Source organism: Camarhynchus parvulus, chromosome 3 (assembly GCF_901933205.1).
Source record: "Camarhynchus parvulus chromosome 3, STF_HiC, whole genome shotgun sequence".
NCBI lineage: Eukaryota > Metazoa > Chordata > Aves > Passeriformes > Thraupidae > Camarhynchus > Camarhynchus parvulus.
This window is the reverse complement of record NC_044573.1, coordinates 43,147,653-43,172,455: the sequence shown is the minus strand read 5'-3', so window position 1 is coordinate 43,172,455 and position 24,803 is coordinate 43,147,653. Positions and strand designations below refer to the sequence as shown.

The 24,803-nt window shown below is 43.0% G+C and overlaps 1 protein-coding gene across 2 annotated transcripts in view; it reads right to left on the bottom strand.

The window, feature by feature from the left end:
- Window positions 1–24,803, bottom strand: part of SLC35F3 (solute carrier family 35 member F3) — a 162,370-nt gene that overhangs the window by 42,615 nt on the left and 94,952 nt on the right. Inside the window, exons 1-2 of one of the 2 annotated variants that reach the window (XM_030946382.1) lie at window positions 17,538–17,613; window positions 2,101–2,425 (exon numbers count right to left, since the gene is read on the bottom strand). In XM_030946382.1, the coding sequence (XP_030802242.1) occupies window positions 2,101–2,425; window positions 17,538–17,613 (401 nt within the window). Of the gene's footprint in view, window positions 1–2,100; window positions 2,426–17,537; window positions 17,614–24,803 lie in introns of those variants that run through there. The other variant, XM_030946381.1, reaches the window with a different exon arrangement.

The following is a 24,803-nucleotide window of genomic DNA, read 5'->3' as shown; positions in this document are numbered from 1 at the left end:
AAAATGATTATGCCAATTTCTTTACAGTTCTAGGTCAGAATTGTCTTCTTTTAACTACCCAGAAGTCTGTGAAATATCTCCCTAAAGTGCCCAACCATGCCTGGACTGCAAGCTTTCCTGAGGATGGTGATGCCTCGTATGGAGCTGCAAATTCCCAGTGTATCTCTTTATCTATATATCTGCACACATATACAACATGGAAAAAAAGGAATAATTAGGAGGGGAGGCTGGACTGTAATGCTCAGGTTTACTGACGTATACACACGTGATATCTCAGCTGTAATGGAGTAAGCAGGTGAACAGTAAATAATTTCACAGTAACTCTTGGTGCAGCACCACCAAAAGGCCTCAGTGGAGATAGGGGACATGCTGAGGCAGACACTGTAAACACATGGCAAGGAGAAGAACTCCCTCCTCCCTGAAGGACTGGCTCCTCCAAAACAATAGAGAGTATAAGGAAATCAGAGGTCTGCAGTGACTTGCTCCAAACCACAGAACAAATCTGCAGCAAAGCTGGGAGCCACAGCTGCATCTCCAAAGGAACACATCTTCCCTGACATCCAGAAAAACCTCTGTAAGTTAACCCTGTTCAGTCTGCTTGTCAGACACACAAACATGCACTCTTTACGAAGCCTGGGCAAGCCTACTGCTAATGATGTCCCCCCTGCATCCCAAACAGGCTGCAGGACTGGCACCTGCTCTTCAATTCATCCCTCATTTAATTAATAAAAGACATGAAACTACCAACTGTATCGATTTACTGCAGCAATGAGCACAGTGCTCTGGGTTTTTAACCCCAGGGATTTGGCAAACCACAACAGCTCACCCCAGAATTCAGTGGTATTTAAAACATTATCTGAGAGCAGCTGGGAAGACAAATACTTAAAACCAAAGAAACAAAAAGGTATTTGCTTTTAGGCTAGCATTTGTTGCTGGGTTTAGATTAAGCTGTAGCTTTCTGTAACCTCCATACTCCTCTGTATTTGCTGTGAACAAATACAACCTCAAGACTGAAGCTCAGGAAACACGGCACCTATGAAAATGCCTTTAGAACTTCTGGATCCTGCTCTAGAACCTGCAGTGAATGGTCATACCCATTATCTGCAGCCTCCACATTATTTAAAAGATGAAGACACTGTAATGATGGCTAAGCAGTAAAATATCTTAGCCCTAAGCACCTGAGGTAGAGCCTTTCCTGAGTAACCTGGCTTCTTAGATTTTTCTTGTAGTAAGTTTCCACCTGGCTGCCGTGCAGCTGGGAGCTGAGAAATGTGTACTTCTTAGTGTTTACTTTTCTGAGCTACTTCATTAAAAGTCTATGAGCCCCACTGTGTAACAGAAGGGGAAAAGGTTGTTCACATCCTTCCATGTATCAGGGAAGCTCTCTGACATGGGACATCTTGATGGCTGAGTCATCCCATCTGTCCCAGCCACCTCTCAGGCCAAAATGAGCAGAGCAGAGCAGAGCTGAGGGAGTGCTCAGGGAGAGGCAGTCCTTCAAGCAGCCCGAGCATCCTCAGCCTCTCCTGGAGGCACTCAGGGCTCAGGCTCTGTGGGTTTGGCTCGCTATGAAGACAAGGTGTGCTGAAGACAAAGTGCTGCCTTTGGTTATGACTGCGCTTCCTCCCGGAAATAAACATAACAGCTCAAGTTTAACTGGGATCAGAGCTTGGCCTTTGATGTCAAGGGTGTAGTGCCAGGAAAATACTGCAGGACTTTTTACTCAGCTATTCAAGGCTCTGCTCTAGTCCTCAGCTTGGAAAAGAAAAGCTTACTTAGCTTACTCAGAGACTGACACAGAAGTCAGCCATGGGTAGGGGAAAGAGATATCAATAAAAAAATATATGTTTGCAGAAAACTCTGGATAAATAATTGCAGAAAATGCAGACTTTCATTACATGACTTGCATGTGTTGGAAAATATATTAGGAATAATAACAGCATCTAACACAGGACACACAATGAAATCAGACCATCCTTTAACAAACCTGGAGAGGAAAGCAAACACAAGTTTGATGTAACTGACTGATTTGAACAAAATGTCTGTGAAATGCAGAGCAGCATGCAAGAGCCACGGGATTAAAAACAAAAGCTCCCATACCTGTATCTTTGCTTTGGAGACTGCTTTTCAGCTGACTTAAAAACATGTCCCAGATAATACAAAGGAAAGAATAAAAAGTTCCAGTTTGTTGCAAACCATGTTAGAGTGAAGGGTGCATCGAATTTCTTAAAGGTCAGTTTTGCTAGCTGGGTTGAGCCTGACCAAGAGGAGCAGACACCCAGGACCACGGCCACACCCCAGAAAATCTTCTTGAGTTGCGTCACGGAACATTTCCAGCAGCAGCGGCTCACCCTTCCAGCGCCTTCCGCCCCAGCTTGCATCTGTGCTTCGGCTGGGGCTGGAGACTCCCGGGAGCGCTCATCCCCTGAGGAGAACAAAACACATGCCTTACTAAGGAAATCCATCCTGCATTTTTGTTTTCAAACCTCAGGCCCGTCTGAAGTCGGGTGTAAAGGAACCCACCGGATCTTGCCATGAAATGTCCTTTGTTTTTAGATCATTGCAAAGCCTCTGGTTGAACTGAGGCATAATTAGAAGGCAAATAACAATTATCGCCTCTAGATTTAGAAGCCTTGGGTAAAATGGAAGTGAAAATTACATGTTGCTTTGATGTACATAGAAAGGCTTAACACACCACTTAAACTCGGGCTGTTAGGATGTGTAAATGAATGAAAAATGTGGTATTGAGTTTGATAAAGTAGCAAAGGGAATTATAACAACACTTGAAATTGTTATTGTCTCAGAAAATGCAGAAATGGCCAGTTTGTAGAATATGGTGTTTCTTGGAAGAGAAGGAGGGCAACATATTTAATCTTCAAGTTAAGCAAAATCACTGCAACATAAATAGCATGATTAATACTGAATTGGATCACCAGGCACTTCAGTGATCCCTGGAAAAACAGGTCTCCTGTGGCTGTAGCCAGACAGCAAAAGCTAGATCAAACCACATGCTGCCCTGAAGCCCATCTCTGACCAGGCAAGCCTAACTCTTTTAGTTCAAGTCCTGCACAAAGACTGGACTGGAGCTTTGCCCCAATCTAACTAAGCCTAGCATGCTGCTGGAAATTTTTCACCTAAAAACCTTGCCCCTTCAACCCTCAAACATGAATTGTTACAGCCCTGCTACCCTACAGCTGTCAGTCGATAATGTATCCAGCTTGTGAAGGAATAAGGAAGGGTTAGCTGGTTGAGTTCCAGAGAGATCAAAACATGCTGGCAGACCTCAGCAGCAAGCTACTGCCTTCAGGGCTTTCTACCTGCCTTTCTTGAATTCACCCCATTCAACATCTGCTGGAGTTGTCAGTCACCCACACACAACACTCAGCAGTGATTTCTCCAAGAGGCTGACTGCACTTTAGGTGGTCCATTTACCCAAAGCAGGAAGTAACAGTAGTTCATATTGAAATCCAGGAATCTACAACTTCAAAACTGTCCAGAATTTACTGCATGCATTGAAAAGTGAAAACATGTAAGTAAAGCCAGGATAATGAGAGACTGTATAATTTCCAAACATTTATAAATATTCAAGGCAGACTAAGAGAGGTCCATATTAAAAAAAAAATAAAATCCTTCCTTATCCTGGTGTGAATTCATATGTGGAATGGAAAATCTTTTATTTCAAGCTAACTTAAATTTGTATTTATATGACCTCATACATTATGAAAGAAAATGGTTCTTTCTATGGAAACAACTATTTAGTTATTTCCCTACTGATAAGAAATGCATTATCTGAGCTAAAAGTACCGTTAGGTTGTCTGGTAAAGCTGTATTTTATAAGAAGAATAATTGTGGCCTTGTTTGATGGCCTGATATCTAACAAGAATGTACAGCAGCAAAGATATAAACATGTAGCCTTTTGTGTAGATTCTAGAGATCTGATCTCTCCACTTATTTCAGTTTTCAATAGAAGATTGTGTGGGCAGCCTCCCCCATAACAAGAGATGCACCAGCAAGCCAATGAGTTGTCCAAAGTTAATATGACCTTGTATTAAACACATAATGGAAAGGTTACAAGCCACCTGCAAAAAGTTTGAATTGAAAAACAGACTGCCTGTGAAGGCTCACCTCATTCAAAATAATTCCAAAACATTTTCTTAGTAATACATTGTTGTAACTAATGCTTCTTGCCTCACTTGCTGCACAGACCAGTGTCAGGGTTCAGTTTATACCAAACAAGGGTACACTAATTTCTTTTAACTTCACCATGTAATGGGCATTTGCCAGTGCCCCCTTTGCTGTCCACCACACAGGTCCTAGAATGATTACCAAATTTTTCCTTTCCACTCAAGATTTTCTTCTGGGCATTGTCACTGCAACACTAAACACCTCACACACCCTAACAAACTCCAGCATCCTTCTTCCCTTTGACCACTGGGTTTCTGCACACAGAAAAAACAAATTCAGGAAGCCAGCATGCCAAACGACAGCTTAAGAGGAGTTTGTGTCTCTGTGTCAACGCAACTTCACTCAGAGTTTATGTTTTTGAAACTGCTTGGAGAGGTAGACAAAAATGGTCCTCCTTCTTGAGACAGCCAGTGGGGTATCTGCTATTTGCATCTTTCATAGTTACTCCCCAGGAAACCAGGATTTAAACCACTCCTGCTGAAGATATTTAACATTAGGGAATGTGCCTAAAGCCACTAGGATATATGAGATTTTAAGACAAGTAGGTGCTCTGAATCCCAACACTAGAGCTGTGTTATTTTTTCCTAAAATGAGAATCAATCACAACTGTCTGATGCACCAGACACTCAACATCTGGTAACAGAGTGCTGACAGACAGCCCAGTACAGACACTGGGGTGATGATCTTTCCCCCATGAAGGGCTGAAGCCACCTGCCCAGGTCCCCACTGTGCTGTGCATGTACACAAGAGTCAGCAGTTCATCTGGACAGCTTGCAGGAATATCACTGCCTTCCACTCTGTTCCACAGCAATTGCTCCCTAAAGCTGAAGTTACTGATATTTTCTCTGCTAGAAATAGGCAAAATTACTTGTCCAAGTATCTTTAATTTTGTGTTAAACACGCCAACAGAAACATTTGCTTTCAGCAACACACAATACTGCATGTATAACTTCTAAAATGAACTTGTACTTGAAAGGTTAACTTTCTAGGGATGTTCATTCTTTTGATGCATTTACAGACTGGAGGGACTAAAAACTTATCCCAGGCACAATGGATTTCATGATGATAGGGGTAAAAATCACTGTCTGATGATTAACAGCTACAAGCTGAGATTTGTAATATCTGTCAGTATCTGTAGTATCTGTCAGTGAAACTTCATTGTGTCCTCATGATTGCTTGCGCTGCTGGAAAGTTAGATGCCAGAGGGGCACAGACTTTTCCAGTGGATGCACCACTGACCTGAAGGATACCTGTGACATAATCTGTCCCCCAAAACCAGACTTTGTTTGGAGAGGGTGGACCCTACAGATGATATACAATCACGTGCTCCCATCCTCTCATTTACTGTGGAGGCCTCTTGCCTGCCAGCTGGCAAACACAAAATCCAGAGCTGTAGTTTGCCTTGTCTAGTCCCTGTGTCTCTCCTGGGGACATTTTCCTCACCCAAACCACAGGTGCACAGATGGGGTGACACTAAATCCACATGTGGCTGAAAAGCTTCTCTCTCTCTAACACTGCACAAGAGTCAGCTGGCAACAGAATGCACATGAATTTAAAGATGGTAAAATGTTGTTTTAGAATCACTGAGGCAGGACATTGAAGAATTTTAGTTCTACAGACTTTTAATGGGTTTTTCCATTGCTTCCTGCAGCAAACTGCTCTGTATGCTACTGTATGCCCCAAAAGAACAAATTAAGATACTGAGGTAGAGGAAAAACGCCTATCTTCCTTTCACTCATTTTGGTTTTTTGTTGTCCCTCTTGCTTATGCATTTTCCTTTCTCATAAATCTCAAATGAAACCATTCCTCCTCCCTCCCTTTCAGTCCAACCTTTGTCCCATGGCATTCAGAAACAAAGGAAGGAAATAATGTCCAAAGCTAGTGCCAATGCCATTAGCCTCAGAAAACAGAAAAACAGATGTTCTTCTGTTTCTTCTATTATGGCTAAGACCCCCCTAAAGGTGACTTTGGATATCTGTAGCAAGGGCCACCTACACCCAAGCTATTTACTCCACAGACCCAGCCAAAGACCATGAAGCAAAGGAGGCATGGAAAAGCACTAAACCTTTAAACCATTAAAGGTAACACCTTTAAATAGGCCGTCCAGGCCTGTTCTAAAGTCTGTACAAGAGTCTTAAGAGTCCTGTGCACAGGTAGACAGCTATGGGCTTACTGTAGGACCACACTGTACCTAAATGTGTGTATTAAAAATACAATACTGATAAAAACCAAGGGTGGCATTCATCTTCTTAGTTTGAGACATCTGCCGTGCCGACTTGTGTATCTGAGACAGTGATTTACACTTTCTGCATAGTTAGTAGACAGAAAAAAGACATTTCCATAGCACGATTTATCTCCTCCTAAAGTGGATGATTAAAACGAGCCAGATGAATCACTCCCTCTGAGTGCTTGTTTCTCTCCACCAGCTCCAAACAGTCTGGGGAGACAAGCTGGAAGTAGGTGTCTCTGGTGTGGGTGTCTGAAGCTGGGTGAGATGAGTCCCACCTCTCCACGGCTGCTGTCAGGAACAGAGGGTAAAGCCACCACAGACAGCGCTGCTGGACCCAGAGCTGTGCAGTGCACAGGAACGTATTTAGCTGTCATCAATGACCTGCTTTAGCAGCTGTCAGCTAGTCAGCAAATCAGGGAGGGAAGCATTACACAAGTGCTGGGTGGCCTTTCCAACCCTTCAGAGTAAGAAAATGACCCCTACAGACTAAGGTCCTGCCTACTGGGATCAAAACATGTACCTAATGATAATGCTCAACTCTTCCAGGTTCCCCAGGCTAGGAATGTAAAGTAAGCAAATTCTTAAACAGTTCTTTAAATCAGGCTTCTGGAAAAAAGTTCTGATAAAAAAGGACAACCCTCACAGGTCTTGCTGACAATTATAAATGAGACATCCTGAAGGTATTTCCATTTTGCCAGCCTGTCAAATGTTTTGTAACTGCTTGAGCATTGCGCAGAACAAGTCTGTAAAGCTTTCAAAAATATATGCTTATCATAAAGAGGGGAGAAGGAGCTGAAGGAAGTCCTGTGAGACAGTGCCTGATCCTCAGTGTGGTTAGAGCTCTAGAAATCTGTGTCATGCAGAGGGATCAGGGCCAGATACTCCCAAGGCACATTCTCACAGCTTTGAATGCTGTGCAACTTCTTCACCCAGTATTTACTACATGGAGGGATCAGCGGGAGACAATTAGTGCCAGCATACCTGAGAACACACACTATGGCTTCTGATGGTGGTCTCCTGGAAACCCAATATTCTTTGCCCCAGTAGCAGATTCACAAACTCCTCAAATTTTGTTTTTATCCCCTTCCTGCCTACCACAGTTTTTACCCTGCTCCTACCACACTAACCATGCATTATTAAGGTGTTCAAGATTTTTGAACCAAGTTGTTAAAAACCAGCTGAGGCATCATCCTGTGAAGAGAAGATGAAATACCAAATTCATTAAGTGATTTACATCTCTAATTACCACTGTATCTGTCTAAACCTGAAATGTTGATATTTGTTCAGATCTGTTGCCCAGGCATTTTCTTCGCAGTCAGTCAGGTGAAAGAGTGACGTCTCAGGGACTCACTTGTTGCCTGGCAGACCACCCAGTACCTACTGCACCTTTCTTGTGCCATTGTCAGTGATGGCCTCTCCTTTCACAGGTCATCCTGGTGTCTGGTTTTGAGAAACTGTTAATATTTTATTTCTGAAGCCAGTAATCTCCACGTATCAACCTTCCTGCACAGTTGTAATGAGAGCACGCACAGACCTACTTCTGCATCAAGGGACATTCCCTCATTTTCCAAATTAGCTCTAGCTTTGCCAAAGCTGCTTGTAGCAGCTGTAACCTCCTCACAATCCCACTAGAGCTCATCAGATGCCAAAGAATCTGTTCATGGGCATGCCAAAGGACCATGACTCCTAATACCCATGTGCCTCTCTTAAACCCAGACTCTGTCAGGATTCAAAGACACATTTGAGAGGTCCCATCTCTCATTTTAGGAGTCATCTCCAAGAAATATCTCCATTCTGTATTTAAAGCAGTCACTGGAACAAGGCTAGGGCCTCACTTTTTCTCCTCTGGGCAAATAACATCCTGAATTTATGCTTTCCTAATAAGTAAGGATGTTTTCTATTCTGAGACAACAAGTTTTGCTGCTAGCTGAATCCCCCTGGCCTTGGAGGGCCTGTGGACACTCTCTTTGGCACATGGATTTCCTGCTCCTAGCAGAGGGCTGGAAGGCTGCTCTATGCACTGAGCCACTGAAGAGGGGCACACACTCCACCTCCAGTTTTTGAAAGAAAGGTTTCAGCCACTTATCTGCCAACTCAGCTTTGGAACAGAGTGGTAAGTGCTAAGGAGAGCGAGCAATAGTTAGGATGGACATCTTAGACAGCATAAAGGACAGCATTATGTGCTGGGCAGACTGGATGATTCATCCTGCAGCCTCACCAGTGCTCTCTGACAGTGGTTAACAGGCACATGGGTATAAGGAGAGGCAGCTACCCTTTCCAGGTTGTGAAGAGGATCCTGAAAAAATCCTACTCCAAAGAACCTTACAGAAAATAGGCAGACAGGGAAAGTGCTGGAATGGATAAAAGGCTCAGTACAAGATTAGGAAACCAATGAGGAGTATATACAGCAAAGGGGGAAGTGGCCAAAGCTCTGCAGAGGTTTGTGGTGGGAGCTGCACTTCACCATTAACCACAGCTACCTCACCATGGGAGTGAGCACAAGGTGACAAAGGTGACAAAGTTTCCTAATGATGTGAAGCCAGGCAGGTCAGCAAGGGCAGTGGCCAGCTGCAGGGATGAGGGACAATGTGACTGGGTCACGCATGGGCAGATGGAGAAGTGTGCTGATAAAGAGGCGCAGGTGGGAGTAAACAAACCCACATGCTGCACCTTGGTGATGGGCTCTGGCCACCAGGGACTGTGAGCTCTTCACAGGATGCTCTGTAGAAAAGGGTAGTCTTCAAGAGAAGCGAAAAAAACGAAATAACTGCCAAAAATTGCTAGGAACAAAGCAGAAAAAATATTTTTCTACATCTGGGCAAGCTGCAGCTCTCAGCACACCCACACTGTGAGAGATGAATGGCTAGAAAATACATGTTCCTGTTCAATTCCACCAAGCTGGAGGCAGGACCCAATGGACTTTTGGTCAGGCCCATATGGCAGCTGCGTGGGAGTTTTGAGGAAGCTGCTCCTGGATTCCTACAGGAAAGCTGTGAGTCCCTGTGGGTGGCTGGTGTGTGGGACTGTAACACAGCACTAGAATGACTTTGGGTTTGCTAACAGTTCCCCAGTTTTCCAACCATGGTTGGGGCTGAAGATCTAGAAGATCAGTACTCTATTTTTTATTGAATATCAATTAATGTATCACAATGGAAAAATGACAAAACCCCATAAAACCTTATTAAATCAGTTTTTAAATTAGAATATTTGGTCAACACAGCATTGCACAAATGGATTTTCAGATGCTATTTGAGAAAAGTTTAAAGTGCTTTCTTTAAATATTTGCTCTTACAGTATGAGATTAAAATAATTTTACTTAATTTGATCATTAAATAGAATTACTAAATTTAGAATAAATTAATACAGATAATAGTTTTAAAGTCCACAATAGAATTATTTTAAAGAACAAACCTAGGGTATTAACCTATTAGGTCAGAAGGTTTGAATCTGCTTGAGGATGCAGAATAAGGGATATAGGTATATGAAAATAGGGAAAATTGCATGAACAAAACCACAAACCTAGAAAAAAGCATTCTGAGTTCAGTCCCTCTTCTGCTACTGAAATTCTTAGCATAAATTAACTAATTATTAAAGTGTTACAATAATCTATGCAGGCAACTCGAACTTGTCTGATCCTCTTTCTTTAATTCCAGCAGGGTAGAAAATAGGACTTTTGGTTCATTGACAATCAAGGTGATTCTCATCTGTGGAAATCTGTCCCATATTACTGATATCACCAGATCATCCAAATAGCTTGATTTGTATCAAATAAGCCTAAATTTCTTGTAGCAGGTATTCTCATATCCTGAAGTATAATTCACAGATATAGTGGGTTTTATCACTGATGGTTAATATATACTAATTCCTGTTTTATCCTGTGCTAAATATTATATCTAAACCCACTAAGAGCTGGAATTAAATAATCTCCACATATTTTTGAAGACATGCCAAATTCTCCTCCCTAGCATACATATGCCCTTCTGCCTCTGTCAAATGTGCCAGAAAGGCTTTCTGCAAAATACATATTCTAATTCCTGTTAGTGATATATAAAGAGGACCGAAAAGTTATCAACTTCATACTGCAGCAATTTGGACTTTAATCCATTTAATTCATCTTCAGAGGCAACTGCCTTGAAATTCCATTAAAAGTGCTGCATTCAAATGGGCCTGATTATGATATTCTACATTGAATTTTATGAGGTGAGGAGTTCCCCTAAATACTGTCCTTCTTATTATTAATCAGAATTCATGACCAGAATTCAGAGTGAAAATGGAAGATACTGGGTGCTTTTTTACAGTAGCAGCATTGTGGGACTGGAAAGTAACCACATGCAAGGGGTAACCCTTGATTATAAGTTACGTGTTTTTGGTATTATTCTGCATTCCATTCTTGAATAAAAATTGGATTGAATCTTACAGTGAGTCACCAGGTGAGGTCACTGGGAGTTTCACCACTTACTTTGAGGGGTTATGGAAGCACAACTGCTATTAGAACAAAAATCAGATATGAGAAAAATTGTATTCTGGGCAAATTTTGATCAGTCTGTTCATATTTCGGACTGAACAAAGGGTTGAGAGATGGTAAAGAACTAGTCTGGAATCTCTGCAGGAAGCTACTGCAATAATTATCCAGGCATTTGAGTGCTACATATCTTTCTTGAGTAATAGTTTTATCTCCAAGGGAATTCAATTACTTACATGCTAATATAAAGAGCACATTTATATCAGTGCCTATATACAGGAGATAAGTGAATTCATGCTAACTGTGGAGGCACTGCTGACTGCACTTTATCAAAAACAAGCCATCGTTCTTTCACTCTTGAGGAGCTTTCAAAAACTCAGAGCTGCCTGGCTTTCAAGTAAGCACAGTTTTAGACTCTCCTATAGCCTACTGGTTTCTTCCATAGTGAATTCCAACTCCATCTGATTTTTCTCCTAGAAGCTAATGGTTTAACTGCTACTGAACCTCAAACACAACGCATTTCTTAGGTCCTAAGTTCAGATCAAGATAGTTGGATCATCTGTTCTCTGTCAAGCAATAACTAGATACTAGAGGGGACTTGACATGGACTTGAGTGTGCTCACAGTGGTTGGAGTAATGCACATATATCCACACAAGTCCCCACATGATTTACTCAGTGATCTCCTGGAAGGAAGAAGAGATGTCTTCTCACCTCTCAGCAGCACACCCATCAAAAGCTGAGTCTCCTTTAAAAAAAGACAGGTTTGGCTAGGCCCATGTGGGCACTGAGGTACTCAGTGTAACTCCATGTGAAAATACATTGCATGCAAAAATTCTAGTTTCTATTTTCTCTCTGATACTTGCCTCATCCTCTTTGCAGTGAGAAAGGCTTTTGCAACCCACCATTCCTCACTTGTTTCAGTCAGCTACAGAAGACAGACTCATGCCTTTTTCAGTCACAAATTAAATATTATCCTTACTGAGAGTTGTGCTAGGGAATTTGAGGTGATTGTGGAAAAGGCATTTCGAGCTCTTACCTCCTCACTTCTGTGCTTTTCATGACTGAATGACAAGACTTACAGGGTTCACACTTGTTTGGGTTTGAGGAGGCTTAGGGTCAGAAGTAGTGAAACTGAACTAAATATATACCTAATACTTCCAGAAGAGCCAACACACAACTTTTGTATAACCAAAGGGTGCTTGATCTTGTGTCAAAATTCATGCCTTGAGTAGGGCTCACAAAATTTCCAGGCTGGGTACCCTTGCATTATGTCCAGATAGAGGAGATCCATGTGTTTGGAACCAGGCAGCTAACATGGGAGATCAGGTACCTGATTTCTCCAACAGATGGTGGGCAACTCTGCCTAGAGGCAAGCCAGCTCTGCACTGCTGAAAACACCTTGTTTCCTGTTGCCTTTGATCTTATGCTGCAGTGGCTGTCAGCAAAGCTCAGTGAAGATTACAAAGTGAACCTACTCTTTCATTGGCCAAATTCCTGCTTCTGCAGGATGCTATCCAGGTCTGCAGCGGCATCTCACAGTTTATAATTAACAAAGATTAACTAGGCTGTGGACTAAAGGCTGGCAGTGGCACTCCAGCCAAGCGGAGAGAGCTGCTTACTACGTAAGTGAATGTGCTGTACTGAGTATAATGTGCTAGGAAAACAACAACACAAATAATCCTATATATGAGCCTTGTTGCTGGGAAATTGCTGGGGAATACATGTTGAGCTAACTTAGACTTTTATGTTGAACTAGGAGTCTTTTTGGAACTCTGGCTCTTACACTGAGCTACAAATCCTACTGTTTACGATTGTCAGCCATCAGGAAAGAAGGACAAAATTCCTTTTACAAGATTTATAAAATTAAAATACAGGAGACAGTGAATAATGCATTCTGGTGATTTCATATTTATTTTTTACTGGTTCTTGTTCCAACTTCTCATGGGAAAGCCTATAATTAAATAGGTGGATTAGTAATCTGCTTATTTTTTGAAAGCAAATGCCTAAATTGATTCAAGATGACTACAAAAGGCACCTTACTTCATTTAGGGATAAGTGGGTGAAATGTAATGGTCTGTGATCTACGGAAGGAGTGAGAAGATGATCCAATGGATGCTGTCATTCTTAAGTTCTATCATTTTAAGTGAAAACTACAGTTCGTCCATTGTGTGTACATACTGTCTCATTTCAGCCACTAAAGTAAGGAAGCTTAGATAAATCTTTAATAACTCCTCTTTCTGCTTTGTGATGCACTAAAACTCCTGCTCTGGCATTAGTTTAGTAACATCAAAGTGGTCTTATTTTATTTTTGTATCATTTGAGGAGGGGACACAGTGCAGAAGTAATGGGTCACCTCCAAACCTATAACTCATGAGTTTGCACAGGCAAGATAGTAGAGAAAATAACCACGGGAACATGATCAGCTAGAGGGACTCCCCAGTGAGTAAGCTAGCACAGCTAAGAGCAGCTCATTTTGAGGCTGCTTAAAGCCTAAGAAAGCATGGTGCCATTTGGGAAGTGAGCCAGGTGTTATGCAACAAGAAACTCCTCACGCCTTTGGAACAAGATCTTGGCTATCTGCTCAAGTATGCTGCTGTACTAACTGAAAATACTGCAAGGAATAAAAAAATTGGGCAAAAGCTGCCTTGGGCCAAAGCCAGAGTGTAATTACTGTCCATGTGTACTTAACACTCAGTACCCACGGAAGAAGGCACTGCTTTTCTGTCAGCTGAGTAAGTGACATTATCCTGCGGTAATGGGGTGCATGCTGGTAGGTCCAAGGGAGAAGCAGACACACAGCAAACCTAAAACCCCCATCCATGTGAGTTTGTCACCATCACCTTCACCAGTTCTGCTCAGGAGAAGGAGAAAACTGCTACCATAGCTAAGGAGCAAGAACCGGGTGGGTTAAGGGGCCCTACTGCTCACTCTGAACACTGTCCCCTGTGCAGAGAGGTTTATCCCTGAGCAGAAGCAAACACTTCCAAAGTCAAGTCCTCCATGCAGAACCCAACACAAATTCCTTGCCAAGGCTGCTTCAGTGGGGGAGCACACCCACAGCCCTGGCTGAGCCCCCAAAACACCAGCCTCTCTTGCTCACCAGCTGCTTCTGTTTTCTATCATGCATGAGCACTGCATAGTCTGTCATGTATGGCTTTCATGGGAAAAAGACCAGTGGCCACCAAATATTGTTTCTACAGTTGTGAAGTCCTGGGTGAGATGTTTACACAGCCTGCCCTGGTGCTCAGTCGTACAAGCATTGCCTGACTACCAAAAACTTTGGATGCCACCAACAAAATGCTGCTAATAGTTACACAGTATATATTCAGAAATGTATTTATGCAGCATTTGAGCTTATTTCCCAAAAAAGAAAGCTTTAGTCACTGATTTCAATAAACTAAGGCTTCTCTGACCCCTGTTGCATCCATTCATGGCCCTCTCATGGCCACAAAGATATGTGTGGAAAGTTTGGGGGTCCATTCCTATCTGCTGCAGGTCCTTTCTTGCCTGGTCTGTCAAAAATATGCTCCTTGTTTTTAGGCAAGTTGCTTCATTCTGCAGTTTCTCAGCTGCTCCATCTGCAAAATGAGGATAATAAGAATCTCCTCTCTTAAGGAAGCTGACTGCTACTCATGGAAGTTTTTGCTGTGCTTGGGATCTTTGGTTTGTGCTTGCTAAAGAAGTGAAAAAGATTTATTATTAAAGCGATTACAGTGTTGATATGCTTGTGATGAATTCCCTGCAGGCATGCAAAGGTACTAAAGGCCAAATTTATTTCTCATTCATACTTATACAAGTTCCCTGCAACTCCAGCAATGCAGGCAGGGTTACTCCAGCTGAACATGTGGTTCATCTGGTTCCACAGCAACTCAGTTTGGAATATCACCAGTCACTCATTCCTGACAGAACAGTGCAGAGGAAATGCGCTGCAGGGGAGCCTGCAATAGTATTTCCTTGGTGCTGAAAGCCTGGGAATAAGCAGCTCCTATTAGGGGCTAATTAAGTGGAGGATGTGTTTTCTCTGGTGTGGTGATTGTTCTGCAGTTCTTTGTCAAAGCTGATGTTACCTGTCTCTGGAAGATCTTAAGATGCAGAGCAAGAATGGAGATATTTACCTTCACATGGAAGAGAAGTCAGTCCTCAAAGCACACTGTGCTTTCATGTACAAATAGGGTGAAACTAGTCAACTGGCTGGTCTGAGAGGAATGGCCACGGCAGTGTGGACAGAAATTGGTGAGAAAAACAACAACAGAAGGAAGAACAAGCACAAATCAGGCATCAAGCATACATTTCTCAAAATATGAAGGGTGTACAATGGTACCAGCACAGAAAACACATGGTATGATTACTGCCTGCCTGAGCAATGCATGTAGACACAGTTGTCTTTAAAAGTGCTGGTACAGCAGGCTCCGAGCATACTGATGATTCAATCTCCGAAATAATTCGAAATGGCAGTCACGCTTCTGAAGGCACAAAGTCCTTATCTTCCTTTTAAAGCAAAGAAGTCACTGCACCGGCAGGAAAATACAAGGAATGCTGGAGGGCTTTACAGCAGTGCATATCAATGAAAGGCTCCTCTTGGCTAACCATCCCAGAATGAAACATATTCCTAGTGGTTCTGCCAAAGATCCTTGAAATGCTTTGATGGTGGTTGATAGGGGAGAAAATAATCCTAACTGTGAAGCAGATTAAAGTTTTTATTGTCTTGCTCTTAGCATTGTCTATGCCTTTGCAATGGACTTGGACTACCAGAGGAAGGCAAATCTTTGCCAGAGGTATGGCAGCCAGGACAAGGGAAGTCAGCAGTCCACAGTGTGCCAGCTGTCTCACTTTATTTTTGCCTATAACTACATATTTTTTTATGGCTTTAACACCAGCTGGCAAAACTAGTCAATGTTAGCCTGAAAGGAAATGCTGTCAATTGGTTTGGAAAAGGAAGCTCTCAAACAGAGCCAGTCTGTTTTGTTAAAGAGAAGGAAAGAAACTCCAGGCACCATCAAGGCAATTTAGATTTTTGCCACTGATGGTAAAGGAAAAAGGAACCTGAAGTAAAGAAGGAAAAGTCCAACTAGGTCAACAAAGTCCCTGGTGGGCAGCAATAGGGTATCTGAGAGCTGGTATGCAGAGCAGACATGGAAATGCTTGAAAGGATTCAATTTTATGGCACAGTGAAAGATTGTCTCTCATTCTGTTTCTATATAAGGTAGGTAATAAACTGTATTTGAACTGGCAAAAGAGGAATGAGATGACCCACATTTCAAAGCTAGAACCTGGTAGGTTATTATTATTTATGATTCATAGAGCTTGTGCAGTGCATCAAAAGAAAGGGAGGCGAGCTCCTAGCCCAGAGGAGCCTCCAATGCAAACCTCGAGAGAAACACTCTACTGTGCATGGGGTCAACTCCAAGGGCTTTTTAAAATTCTAATTATAGTGTAATGAAGATCAGGCCTGCTCTTTCCATCAGAAAACTGGGATCCCTTTTCCTATCTCTGCAGTAGGTGGTTTTTATGTTATGGGAATGCAACAGCTGAATATTCTGTGAACTGAAATAAGAACCTTCAGGTACCCCTTACTTTCCACTCTTACTTGCTGCTTTTAGTTCCTTTTCACCTCTTGCACATTTCTGCATTTTCTCACTTTCTGCTCCACGAAGCTTTTGCTATGATTTTTTCTTTTTCTTTATTAATTTCTCAGTTTTTCAGTATTAGTTTTTTCCTTTTTCATGAGCTTTCTCTGGAGTCTCACATTCACAATTTACATCTTGCCATTCAACCATTCCCTTTTTTTTAGCTGTTCTTTCTGTTTGCCTCACTCTGCTCGTCCCTTTTCTGCCTCTTCTCCTTCCACTCCCCCGGCCAACCTTTTTCTTTTACCAACAGCATTTTCTCAACCAACGACATCAAACCCCAAACCAGCAGCTTTCCCTTTGCTCTTCCTTCAGGAACAGAGCTCTGTATCCATCCTTCAGACAGGCTTCTCTCCCTGACCTGCACCCTGCCTTTGCATCACCCCTCCATCTCCAGGACAAGGCTTACAGGTTTATACCCAAGAAAACAGCTCCTCACTCTCAGATTTCTCCAGGGAACCCTTCTGAGCACATCAGTGTCCTTTTCAAGGTCCCCAGCCATGATCCCTGAAAGTCTTCAAAGGTCCCAGTGGTCCCTAAAGGTCTGCCAGCCCCCACTGCTCTTTGGCTCTTATATCCCCCCCGGCCACAAGACTCCAACTCCACGGCTACCATGCAGCTGAATTGGCAAACAGATGGCTGGAACACGGGGCTGCGTTCCTCACATCGGGAGAACAAATCTGCCGAGCATCTTCCTTCCCTCCTGCCAAGGGTCCTGCACGGCAGATACTTGCCCGCGGGTTTGGGGGCTGCTCCCGCGTCCCGGCGGGAGGTCCGGAGAGATGCTCTGCCTTTGGAATGAGGGCGAGGAAAGCCCCGGGGCTGAGCAGAGAGGTGGGCAGGGGTAAGCGCCGGCGATGCCGGGCGGCGGGGGAGCTGCGCGCCCCGTGGGTTCCACCGCCCGCTCAGGAGTCGCGCAGTCCCCGCCGCCGGCATCGCCCCAGCACCGCCTCGGTCGCCCCGGAGCATCCCCGGTCGCGGTACCCGGTCTCCCCGGGATACCCTCGTCCCGCTCGCCGCGACGTCGTTTACCTTCCACTTTGGTGAGGGTGAGGACGGGGCTGTTGCAGGCGCTGAGCGGGGCCACCCTGGCCGAATGCTTCTTCATGGCGAGCCCGTCGCCGGCGGCAGCTCCCCGCCGCCCCGCGCCTACATCCTGGCGCCGCCGGAGCCCTCTTCGGCGGCGCTCCCCGCTTCGGCTCCCGGCCCGCCGCCCTCTGCCGCAGCACCGGGCGGCGGGGGCTGGGGCTCGCCCGCCCGCCCGCTGCCGCTCGGGGCTGCTGCAAACCCGACGTCACCGGCACGGCCCCCCCGCCCGCCCCCAGGGCTCCCGGGGCCGCCCCCCGGGTCGGGGCGGGGGAGGCGCCGGACGCCGCGGGCAGAGGCGCTGCGGAGCCCCCGGACGGCGCCGGCCCCGCGGTCCGGCTCGGCGGAGGTCGCAGGGAGCCGGGACCGTAATGCGGCTGCGGTCACCGCTCCCGCTCCCGCCGGTGCGCCAGGGATCCCCGAGCGAGCCGCGATCCCGGCCCCGGCTGCTGGCGCTGGGCTCTTGCACCGCACGGAAAGGGCTCCTGGCTCATCGCGCTCTGCTCAGCTCTATTCGCACTGTCTAAGGGAAAAGGAGAATTTACACTCTCCGAACCAATTCATTATTTACTCAGTATTATCCCTCCTTTGTTTTCCTTCAAGTCCAGACACTATTCTGGGTCAATTTTCATCCGTGCCTTTAGTAATTTCCGCCATCCTCGCCACAGCCTTTCTGTTCCTGCTGTATCCTTTTGGAGGGAGACCAAAACTCGACCCAGCAGCCAAGATGAGATACTCCATAGATTTACCAATAATACTCCAACACCTGCAGTCACATACTCTACAGGCTTTCTTAACATAATCCAACAACTTCTTTTTGGCACAAAAAGGCACAAAATGAAGTATGTCCATACCCACACACATTTAGTAAAATGTCATATGTCACAACTGGATGCTGCTTTGTATGTACCAACCTTTTATGGTGTTTTTGGTTTTTTCAGCAATAATTTTAAGATCCCAAATCGTGACATACCAACAACACGTGATAGAGCTACCCCTCTGTCAGAGCACAAAAATCTAACTGGCATTAATTAACAAGTCAATGCAAGTGGATTCAGGAGAGAACTCACCATAAAGAATAAGTATGAAAGATGTAAAATAGATTTATATCACTGTAAGCAGAGCACCAGAATTCACAAGATGCTGAGCACAGTGACCTAAGCACCCTTTGCTCCTAGTGATTTTTTCTATGGATATGAAAATACTCTGCAGATTTACGAGGTTCCAAACTGAGATGCGTCAGCAGACAGGGTGCAAATACTCAACGTTTCTTAAGATCTGGTCAAATTAAAATGAGTGTACTTTGCAAACAAGACTGGGCAGCCATCAATACTCCACAAACATTCCAAAGTATTCTTTAATTATATAAATAGTAGCTATTGAAAATCAGTCCTGACAGACTTTTCAGGAAACCGTGGGAAAACACCACCTTACTTCTGCTGGCTAGAAAGTTCTTTAAGAGGCAAACTTTCTCAAGGGGTCAGAGCCACACTATTAGTTTGCATGGGTTTCATCAGCTGATCTGCAGTCTGATGAAGCTCCAGGGTGTTTCACACTTCCTATGCCTCCTCTGTGCAACCTTTGGGATGAACCTTATACAAAAATCATTAGGCTGCTTTCAAAGTGATTCTTCTGAAAAAAATAATCATGTGCTTACTGCTAAGACTACAAAATATCAGCTTGGTCAAATGATGGTTACTGGTTTTCATGGTTATTTACAAGACTTTTTAGTAGAATTGTCTGATCAATTCAGCTTCCTGGGATGTTACAGATTGTAAGCATTTGAGAACCATGGGTCCATCTTGTTTCATTGCACTATTTAGTCTCAGTGTCCAATTGGTTTCTGGTTATTGAAAGAAGTTACGTAAAAAGAGGCAGATTTCACCTCAAATGGTTCTGTCCGTGAAATATTTTGCAATGTTGCAGTGCCTGTTATCTGATGATTTCAAAGCACATTATAAAAGACTAACTTATTTTACACTGCCTTTGGGAAGAAACTTCAGGCTGACTGGTAGTTAAAATACAGCCACATAATTTAAGAGACTCCCTTAGATTCAGGTGACAAGTAACACCAGAACCTGGAAAACTATGTCTGGCTTCTGCTCTGAGCAGATCTTCCAGGATCATCTCAGCCTCTGCTATATAAGGAGGAAAACACTAAATCAGCACTTCACATCCAGATGTCATCAGTTTTTCCCAGAAGTAAATGGCTGCGTAAGTATAATCAGACTTCTCTTCTGGTTATACTTGTAATCAATGGGATGGTCATAAGAATTAAAAGTATATTCATTAAAAAGTCTTTGTTGCTGAGCACTTTTATTCTTTCCTTCTAAAAGGCTTATGCTCTCTTCTTTGTTAAAGAAAAGACACAGTAAGTACATTCTTTTACTTGGAGGGTGGTGAAGCTCACATAGAAAGTCACAGAGAAAAAATGGGGTTTTGGATGCCATGTTACTTTAACCATGTGTAATATTTCAGGGTTTGCAGAGTTGTTAACACATTTCAGGCTCCCAATGTTTTATTTAAGCCTGGAACTCAAACGTCAAAGACGTGTATGGCAGTAAGTCTCTCCTGTGGCTGGCTGGCCCCTCTGCAGCTGATGCTGCAGGAGAGCCAAGAGGCATCTTGTCCTCTTTCCTCCTCTGATGATGCCTTGCACAGCCACAGCACTCAAGTTTCCACTCCTCAGTGTTCAGTTTAGTCACCCTGAGAAGGTTTCAAAGCCATTGAGGACATTCAGTATCCAGCTAAGGCTGATTTCAACCATGGGAGAGGACATCCAACTGCTTGTGGGCTCTTGGAAACCTTTTGCCCAATGTATGTGTGAAGTGCAGCTGATTCATATACAGCTCTGCTCTACTCCAACCTCTGAGTATTTTTACAGTCTCTGGTTTCTCTTGCTGCCCTTACAGGCACACACACTTACACCAGAGATCCACACTAGGCCCCTTTCTTACACTGTGCATAAAAATACCAGCCACATATGACAATGAAAAAAATGTTGTGTTTATTTAATGAAGACTAGGGTGCCTGAGGACTGTGTTCCAGGGACTCTTCTGTGAAAGCTGCATTTGGCAGCAGGCTTGTTACTTTCTGTAGCTGCAGCATCCCTACCTCCCCAAGCTTTAACACATTTACTTCTGGATTACATTTAATTTCATTTACCGTGAGCATCTTACAGTATAAGCAATGCAAAATTTATTAACACAGGGTAAATTTTCAAGTCAAATTTATGTCTTTTTAACCTTTAAAACACCACTCCTGTATTCAGGAGGCAAAAAAACTGGTGGATGTCTGGGCTGTGGACAGCTTACAAATGTGGAGAGAAACTCTCAAACCTTGGAAACTGGAGAAGGAAGATTTTCATTACAAATCAAGAGCAAGGATGTGAAAAAGGGAATGTCAGATTAAAAATTCAGGATAAGGCAGTCAGAATTTGCCCAGGTTGAAGAATTTGTAAACTTTGTAGTTTGATGGAACTAGTTTTGTTAGAGTTGGCTACCCTTCTTCATTTTAGATTAAAAAATTATAGTAATTGGGTTGGTTTTGTACATATAAACCTTTATACAAGTGTGCTAATACTCAGCATCACACTGCTTTTAAAGCTATGGATCATAACCCCTTTCCTGAAAGATTCTTTATTTACAAAGGAAGGTAGATTCAAGACAAAACTAAATTCTCAGTTATGTGTGCTACAGCCTTTGATTTTTATCCTGTTAGCCAGTTTGTTTAACCAACATGAAACACAATGCCCTGTTGCTAACAGACACAGTTGGTATTTTCCCAGTTCAGACATTTTCATGTTTAGTGTACTCATTAATAGGACATTTATTAATTTATGTGCTTGCCTTACCACTGAGGGCAATAATTGTTGTGCTTAGCAACCTTAAAGGAAATGGAGTGTGGACTTTTACTCATGTAGCCAATTTCCTAACAGGCTCCATCTCATACCAGAATGAATTCATGTGCTAGGAGTCAAACACATGCATTATACCAACACTGGCCACAACCTTCCAGGAAAAAATTATCCTTTCCTCTAGTATATTTGCAGTAATTTGTGAATATTGCCCACAAATAATTATCAGTCTCTTTATGAGGAGTTTGTTTTACTTGACTGCTGTGTTACTTTTGGTTGGCTGCAATAGCTAATAACTTTATAATCTGTTTCTCTTTCGAAGCTCCAAAACCACAGATGTCAAAAGCACATTTCCAACTCAAATATTAGCTATTTCGGAAGTAATGGTTTCTGTCCTGCAATCATTTTGAAATCTGCATTGAGATGCTCTCTCTGGTGACTATCCACCACTATTCTGTTTGCAGCCTCCTACATTCACAACCTCCACTCAGAACAAAGTCACATTTTTGTCAAATTTACATACAGTTTTTCTCTGCAATATTAACCTAGCTGAAAGGACAATGTCTTTCCAATTTTCCCTCTTCCAAAATAGTTCAGTTACTTTTAGCATCATGTCTAGAATTCACAGAACAAGGCTGTAAAAGGAAGGAGGAAGGAAGAGGAGGGATTCAAACTTCCCTGGCCAAAGGTGCTCAGTAGACTGCGCCACACAGCCTCTGCTGTAGAGTCACTGCTATCTATACCTGAATGCTGTCTCTTCCAGTCTGATCAGAAGAGAGAGTGCTGCAGATAACAGTGACATGTGAGGTGCCCATAAGGGCTGCAGACTGTCTACATGACAATATATATCCAACAGTTCCTAGACATAGATGCAAAGTCCCGGTGAGAATATCTTCCTCTCATTTTTTCTAACCTTCTGTTTATAACTGCTGTAAGCATTACTGGAGGAGACGGCACTGCTGGATTTTATTTCCAAGTCTCATAAAATATTAACTATTTCCAATATTTTATGAGAAGCTCTCCTGGTTTTGTGCATACAGAACAGCTGCATTTCAAATAATACTGGTGAGTTCCTCAAAATATAAGAAAAAAACTAGATGTAATCTCAGAGTTTTAACACCCTCCTGGGTTTATGTGGCAATTGTTTTTCCTTGCGGATTTGTATATGGGACACTGTCTGACTACAAGACCTGAATCTCCTCAAATCACAAAAAAATACCTTGTTACACAATGATCAACATCAACAATGCAGCAGTACAAGAATACCTTCTTAATCCGTTCATTACCTCAGATACATACAGTATTAAAAATAACTGAGCATCACCTCAACATTCTTCACCAGCAGCCCACTCCTGGCCAGTTGTTTTTGTAAAGCACTGGATGTGAATTTCACTGGATGTGAAATGCATTTCAATGTAGTTGTGCACATTTTCTGCCCTCATAAACATTGTGTAAGCTGAGTTGAACCTCTACTCCTGAAACACCACAGTTCAGGAGGACTTCTAACAAAGACTCAAAGACCAGAAGATCATGTTTGACAGTAGCTCACACTTTGAGCACTGAAGGAAAAGTAGGTGAAAAATATCTAAAGTTGGAATAAAACAGAATGAAAATATGTAAAACCTAAAAACACGATTAAAAAAATATCTGTTGTTGAGACTCTGACTCAGAAAGAAAAGAAATAAATTCAGTCTGTGAGGGGATCTTTTGTCCTCAAAAAAAAAAGTTCTTTCAGAACTGTCTGAGCAAATAAGTACATGCTCCTGGCCTCAAACATCCAAAAAACAGAACACAGGAATTGAAGACAGAATCACATTTCTTTTCATCTTCTTACCTGAATATTTACAGAACTATGCACTGCCCTCCCAGTTTGTATGAGGCAGGACAGGAACAAGAGATGAGATGAAAAAGAGGCATCCAAAGATCTTTCAGAAAGTAACAGTAGAGATACTTCTGAGGAGACACATTCTGTATTTCAAGTCACTGGTTTTACAGACAGTGTTCTAGGATGAAAATCACAAAATCTGTCCAATTTAGATTTTGCTGCCAGCTGCTTGAACCAAAGATTAGGTAGGCTTTAAGCACTCCCAATGGCCTGTGAAATGGAGAGGGTTTCAACCTACATAAATAACTCACCAGATATTTGCCAGGAAGAAAATTGCTGCCTATTTAAAATACAAGGATGTGTAAGAGCAAGAAGATCCAGACTGATTCCTGTGTTCCCCTTTCACCAGGAAGACTGATTTTAAACACTTTAAATAACTACATTCTTTCCTGTTCCCTGTGTATACTCTGCACTTTGTCTTTCTTCTTATTTTCTATTGTCAGTGTTTCCTTGGTTCTTTTTTTCCTTTGCATTGTCTTTTCTCTTTCATGTCTTTCCTTTGTCAAATTCCTCCCAGTGCCAATACTAAAGAGCTTGCAGAATGAACTGGATGCCACATCCACTTATAAAGTTTCACAGACAAACAGAAAAATCCATTCAATTGTGCCTTCTTTTTTAACTGTTCATGTCCATCACAACCCTTAACAGTTAGTACTGGGACTTTTGGAAGTGTCCTAGACCTCACAATTTACAGCTTCAAAGTAAATTTGCTGTAGCTGTCCAGAAGCTCTGCGCCTCTCAAGCTCTCAGACCCTTTGCTCTATGATTTAATTTCTGAGTGCACAATAATGGTGTTATGTCCAGAAGAATTCGAGATGGGGATTAAAAATAATGTCACAGCCTCTCCTCAGATTTTCCAAGTTTGTCCTGCCAAGTAAGGTTCAGCAGATTGGGCTTCTGGGTTAATTCTCAGGAAGCAGCAAGTCAGATCTCTGGAAAAAGAGGTTAATTTTCCTGGGAACTCTTGCTGAAATGCTTAAAGCAAGTAGCTGCGCTGATTGCCCTCAAAGAGACCAATCAGTTTGGCACAATGAGTTCCCCCTTCAAGCACAGATATTATTTAAAAGAAATTATATAGGATGAGCCTTTTGGCACCACGTGCTTTGTAATTATATCCTCCCTATCCTGCTATCTTAATCACTCCAGTCTCCCACTCTCACTGAGGCCAGTTGTTTTTCTTGAGCCCACTGGCTATTTCTCTTTTTTGGGAGGAGCTTTTCCTTTTACTTCTTTCAGCTGCCATTAGGGCACATATTAATATAGTTGGGTCCCAGCTATCTTATTAAGAGACAGCAATATAAACCTGTTTTCTAGATGAGTATCTCCCTTCAGACACTGGGAAAAGGGAAAGGGAGAAAAATGCTGGGGTGGAAATGCTTATTGTAAAATCTAAAAGCACACTAGTGTGTGCAGTGAGCAGTGGCAGTGCAACCCTCCCACTCCCACACCAGACCTGAGTGAGCTGCTGCCA